Source organism: Equus przewalskii, chromosome 32 (genome assembly GCF_037783145.1).
Source record: "Equus przewalskii isolate Varuska chromosome 32, EquPr2, whole genome shotgun sequence".
NCBI classification, from domain to species: Eukaryota; Metazoa; Chordata; class Mammalia; order Perissodactyla; family Equidae; genus Equus; species Equus przewalskii.
Genome location: NC_091862.1, coordinates 10532476 through 10538862, shown reverse-complemented (window position 1 = coordinate 10538862; position 6387 = coordinate 10532476). Strand labels below are relative to the sequence as shown.

The window sequence follows — 6387 nt, the reverse complement described above, 5'->3', positions numbered from 1 at the left end:
GAATAAACCTGGCCGAGGCGCAGAAGTGGTTCCAGAGGAAGCCGGCGCCGGGGCCGCCGCCTCGTGTCCCCTCGGGGCGCAGCTCTCGGGGGTCGGCGGGGCCGATCGAGCCGCTGTGCGAGGGGGCGGGCGCGCGGCGAGCCGGGGGGCGGCCGGGCGGCCCCCTGCGCCCCGCGGGGCCCCGGAGCCCCGGCACACGGGCTGGAAGCGACTGAAGACCGGCGCCGCGGGCTGCGGGCAAGCACCGTCCCTCTAGGAAGGGGATCGGGCTATGACAGCTGGGCTCCCCAAAGGGTTAACCTGGGGGTCCTCGGCAAAGTTGTCGCCGACCCAGGAGCCCGCTTAGTGGCCGCGGCGCCAAGGCTCGGGGGGCGGCCGGGCGGCCGGCGGCGGTCGTGGCTCGGCGGGACCCGCACGGCCGGGGGGCTTCTGGGGGTGTGCGCCCCCAGCCGGCTGCCCTCGTGGATGCCTCCCGGCGGCGGCGGGCCCATGAAAGACTGCGAGTACAGTCAGATCAGCACCCACAGCTCCTCCCCCATGGAGTCGCCCCACAAGAAGAAGAAAATCGCGGCCCGGAGGAAATGGGAGGTTTTCCCGGGAAGAAACAAGTTCTTCTGCAACGGGAGGATCATGATGGCCCGGCAGACGGGCGTCTTCTACCTGACTCTCATCCTCATCCTCGTCACTAGCGGACTCTTCTTCGCCTTCGAGTAAGTGGCGGCGAAAGCTCCCCGACGCCGGGCTCCCCCCGCCTCCCCCGACCCCTGGCCCTGCTCTCGCTACTTTCGTTTTCTGGAAGCCTTATCTACTATTGTTATATAATAGACCCCCGCTCTCCTTCTTTTTCTTGGAAAGGTCTGTTTGCTTTTCGGTCCCCAGAGATAATGCAGTTCTGGGTCGGGCTGTGGGCGTAGAGGAGCGGGGACCCTTGTGAGGAGAGGGGACCCTTGTGAGGTGTGCCGGCCTTGCTGTTTCCGGGGGTTGGGTGGCTCCTCGCAGGTGACTGATTCTTGGCGCTGTCTCTTTTGAGTTTGGAGACTAGCAAACCAGCCCCGATGTAGCTTTCTGTCGGAAGGGGGATAGGCAGATTCCAGAGTCAGGGAGAAATAGAATCGCCTCTTTTTCTTGCTCACAAGCTGTAGAGCATCTTAAGCTCAGTTTACCGTATCTTCTACATACCTTCGCTGGATGATGAAGAATCTTGGTTATTTTAGGTTTCAAAGTGTAGGCCACCACCCAATGTGGCCTGGAAAGATAATTTCATTTTTCGTTTTCCTTTAGGTTTTCCCTCTTGATCAACAATTTCTGATTTACCATGAAGTTTCTAAAGTCTTCACTTTTAAAAAAGTTTCCATAAAAAATGTTCCAAACAAAGTCTTTCCCCTTCCCGCCAAATATTGGGGAACAGGTGAAAGGAGACTTTAGGCCTGTTGAGGAAAAGTATGACGCTGCGTGGTAACTTTGGATTCCAGAAACAATACCTTGGGAATTTAGAGTTTTTATCTGGGAAAAAGTGCACACAGGTCTTCCCCATTTTCAGGAAAATCAGATTGGCCAGTTGCAACTATCTTCCTGCCAGCTAATGAAAGATCTTATTTACTAATAGTATTAGACAAAGTAGTTTAACCACATTCCAGAATCAATTTCAATTGCTCTTATTGGGCCCAACATTTGCAATGCAGCTTCTTATGTAATTCTTGGTACCTTATGCTCAATGAATATTGTAGCTACTTGATTCTCCCCCCCCCCCCGGCCCAAATTTAACAAAAAAGCAGTATATTTATTGGGAGTTCTTTGTGCTTCTGATATCCTGGTTATTATGGGGCGTGATACTCTTTCAGGCTCCATCTGCTTCTTTTGGGTAGGGTTAATTAAATCTTTTGATAAGTATTAATAGGCTCTGATTTTGTGCCTAGCGTTTGATATTCCAAATGCTGTCTCAATCAGAAATGAATAATCTTCCAACAGTGTGATGCTTTTCACTTAAAGCCCTCTGACTCTGGGGGGAAACATCTTTGTATCTGAACATTGTGCTGTGATGAGCAACTTTAACAGGATTGGGTTAGAACAGGTGAGGAGCGACCTCTCAGATCCCACCCAGCCCCTCTGCTTCTATGTGAAATTAATTCTAGGTCTTTCCTAGAAGTTTAACTTTTGTGCACATCTGAGACCAGTTGGTGGAATCTCTTGGGGCACCTGGGGTTGGGAGGGGAAGGGTGTAAAGAGGCTTATTGGAATGACGGGAGAAACGCTCTGGTCTTCCTCCTGCTCCCTTTGTCCCCATCCAGGGTCAGCCTCTTGTCCTTACAGTGCTGGGGAACTGGAGGAAGGGGCCCGAGGTTCCGGGTGAGTTTGCATTCTGAGTCATTGCAAATTCAGGCACTGGAATGATGATGCCATATGGTTGAACAGAAATGCCAGCCTTCTAATGGTGGCTTTCATTACAGCTGGTCCTCTAGACAGAGAGTATGTGCTATGTCCTAATGTTAAAAAAGTTTCAAACTGATCTCTATTGGCATCTTTGTTCTTTTTAACAATTTCGAGAGTGGAGAAAAATGGGTTAATTTTGTGATTATGTTGCAGAGCTTCAGCCACAAGTGTGTTTTGTGTGGGAAGACGACTCTTTCATTTTCTATATCCAGCCACATGCCACTGTGTGGTTAGGGGCCCCCCTCCGGTTATTACTTACCATCTTTTGTTTTCTTCTTTCAAACATTGCTTTTAACCAACCACCATAAATTCATTTTCACCTCTTGATCTCTGTGTGTGTTTCTTCCAAGAGTTCCCCAAAGTCCTCACTAGCAGGCTGTTAGGGATCTCTTTCTGCATCAGCATTGTGTTAACTGATGGCCGTAGGAATAAACACGTGCACTGGGATTTTGTTAGCTACTATTGGCAGCTTCATTTGTAGTTCAGCTCTGTGTGTGTGTGTGTGTGTATGTGTGTGTGTGGTCTCTATGAGTGTTGCTTCAATTACGCAATTTGAAATTTCAAGAAAATAGGCCCATCCTAGCGAGATGCCTCAGTTGAGAAAAATCATAGGGCTGTTCAAACTATAGCATATTATGATCTGGCTAAGAATATTTGTCACTGTGCTGCCTTTCGTTTCTTTATTGTTGCTAATGACAGAGTGAAATTAAATAACATTGGCTAAATTAATTTGATAGAGACTCAGAGAACCAATTAGTTATATGCATAGGAAATGAAATACAACAGACTAAGAGAAATCCAGAGGAAATGCCGGTTTTGTCTGCCTACTGCCTGCCTGCCTTCTGCCTTCCCTTTAGTTCTTTATTGAGCACATACTATGTAGTTGTCTATTTTGGTTCATTTCATGTCTAGATAAATTTAATAGTAGTAGAATTCATTTTCAAACATCAGAGTCCATGTTTCCACATACATTTACACAAAGGCAAGTTCAAAATTTAAGATGACCTGTAACTTCTAAACTTAGTTTTAGACCACCTTTCCTGCAACTCTTCTGCCACCTCGCTTCCCCTTCCCGACCTTGAACAGATGGACAAAGAAGTTTGTCCGTGAGAAATGGACTTCCTGGCACCCACCGACAGGTGCCAATACTGTCTTCAATTTTGGGAGCAAGGCAGGCTAGAAATTATTATTCCCACATTGAAGTCGAAGTGACAAAGCCTTGGAAAGGTCAAGTGGTCATCTGAGATCACGAACTCAGGGATGACAGGGTTTCTGACCGCAAAGCCGTGCCGCCTTCTCACCCACTGTGCTGGCTCTTCCTCCGAATATGGAAAAGTGGTTAAAGGTGTGGATTATGGAAGGACAGACATCAAGACTCTTACCAGCAAATTATTTGACTTTTCTAAGCTTCAGTTTACCGATCTCTAAAATGGGGTTAATAATATCTACCTTTCAATGTTGTGAAGATTAAATGAAAAAGTATACTTAATACAGTGTCTGATACATAGCAAGTATAGTTAATGTTAGAACAAAGCTTGGAAAGAGGCTTCCAAGTTCCCTGTTTTCTGAGAGCCTTTGAAGGAGGGAGTAGGTCGGGTAATAAGCAAGTGTGATGATGATAGCATGTTAGGGCTGAAAAGATGCAGAACAGAGACCTTTGTATGAATCTGAGGAGCGGCCTCCCTCTTGCCTCTTCAGGGTGGGAGTCCTGCAGGGATGTCCAGACCCCGAGCAGGAGCACTGAGGAAGCCTCCAGGAAGCAGGGACTGGATTTCATTTCCATTTTTGGAGCCACCATCCCAGAACCATGAAGATGGTAAAGAAAGTTCCCGGAAGCAGCTCAGTGCAACCCTATATTCTCTTTCGAGTGGGGTGGGGCTGGTTGTTATCTTTTTGTCTCTCTTATGTTGACATATGCAATACTGATGCAATGTGACAGCATTTCTTAGCTGTATTTACGAGGGAAGGGAGGAAGCTGGTTGCAAGTGCCGTTGAGGCATCTCCCTGCTCCTTGCAGTTGCTGAGGGGCTGGCGCATCAATGACTCACTGCAAAGTCCTCATTCTTGCATGCCTAGGATTGCAATTTGAAAAGATGAGCGCACATTATCAATTTCTTTCTCTGTGACAAACACACACATACGGCCTGCTTTTGTTTAGAGGTGAAATTTTGAAAAATAAAAAGTCCTTGGCCCTGAAATATTGACATTTCATAGTCTCTTGATCACACGGGCAGCAAGATGAACTGAGAGGTCAGACGGGCTCAGGTCTTCAGTCGTATCCCATGAAGTCGGGGGAGGCCAGCTCACATCTTGGACTTGACTGTCTCCCAATTCTGTGCTATCACCGCAGACAGTTCGGAGCTGTTACTGGGCCTGACACACTTGAGAATGTGGGAACATCCTTAAATTTCTCATCACTAGAAGTCCATTGATGATAAAAAAAAAAAAAAAAGCCCTGTATTTTCTTCTCTCTTGTCCTCCCCGCTTCCTTCCTCTCTCCTTCCTTCCTTTCATTTCTTCTTCTTCCTCTTCCTCCTCCTTATTTCTTTGGCTTTGGCTAATTCACTCTGAAATGCTTGATGAATAATTGATACTAGTGGAAGTGGGGTCATGTTTGCCTTGAAGATAGAACAAGAGACTGTCCCAAGTAAACAAAAGTACCATTTCCAATAGTAACTTCTCTCTTATAGATTGGCAATCCTGTATTATCTAGTAGAAGGTACTGCCCTTATAACATAGGAGGACCCCATCTTTTCTCAACTGTCCTATTCAGAATTGCATCAGGTTCCCCACCATCTCGAAAACATCTGGAAAATGTCCCATCTTCTTATGGCCAAATGCTGGCCGTGGTGTGCATCGTGGAACACCATGGATGTATAGGTGATCATTAGGACTTTATACTGAACATTCCCTATTAACATAGTAAATGGCATCAAGGACACTTTATAACCCACTATGGCTCCACAAGAATTTTAGGTGGCTTCAAAACCTTACTAATGACTTCTTGACATGAGCCCACTTTTGTGTGCATCAACACATGTAAGTTCCATGAGGGTCGGGACTCTCCTTATGTTCTCTGCTGTATTCCTCAGCTCCTAGAGTAGTGCCTGGTACATGGAAGGCTATCAGTAAATATTTGTTGTTTAATGAAATAATGGTAGTATTGAAACACTCTGAAAAATAACTTCTTGTGCTTCAGTTTTTCATTTTGTAAAGTTGTGAACATTAATAAAATTTATAATGAATAATGTCTTATAGAACATATTTGCCTGAGAGGCTTTGATTATTTAATATAATTCCTCTGAATTCAGAATCAAGTATCATCCCTCTTCATTTGATTGAAGGAGAGGAAATGAAAGATTTTCTTAGTTACTTAGAAAACTAGCGGTAGACCTGGGATGTTCTCTTGGCTAACAAAGACTTCTTTCTAGTTTTTTTTTTTACTTTTTGACTGAACGCTTTAAGCAAACAGAGTTCTCTGCAGTATATATGAATGTCACCTAGTAACCATCAGCACCTAGAATAATTTTGCATTTTATAGGTTCTTGACTTCGGATACTTGAATTTATCTAATAAATCTCTTCAGGTTACTGTTGGCTACTTATGTTTTATGGCATCCTCTCTCAGCTAGTGGCAAGTGATACCAAATTATGCAGAAAGGACTCCTGTAGCTTCCTATAATAGAGTAGTGATGGTCAATTATTTAATTGACCGTATCTGCATAACCTGGAGATTTTTCTTTTGCAGTACAATGTTACACGTGATTTATTCATGGCAGAATTATTATCTTAGTAAGAGAATTTAAATTAAGGGTTTCAAGCAAGTGTGTTGATTCTTTTGTAGTTTCTTAGGAAGGAGAAAACAGGGTGGTCAGTAGATACTTAAAATTAGTTACATCCAGGAATTTGGATCTAATAAAATGTCAGTTCAGATAAGGGTTGGGGGCCATCTTAAGGC

The 6387-nt window shown here is 45.2% G+C and overlaps 1 protein-coding gene across 4 annotated transcripts in view; it reads left to right on the top strand.

The window, feature by feature from the left end:
* The first annotated feature begins 313 nt into the window (after window positions 1–313).
* The window catches only part of ZDHHC14 (zinc finger DHHC-type palmitoyltransferase 14), a 278576-nt gene continuing 272502 nt past the window's right edge, over window positions 314–6387 (top strand). For 3 of the 4 annotated variants that reach the window (XM_070603097.1, XM_070603094.1, XM_070603093.1), the window contains exon 1: window positions 314–710. In XM_070603097.1, coding sequence (XP_070459198.1) covers window positions 466–710 — 245 coding nt within the window. In that variant the 5' untranslated portion in view covers window positions 314–465. The remainder of the gene's footprint in view (window positions 711–6387) is intronic. The other variant, XM_070603102.1, reaches the window with a different exon arrangement.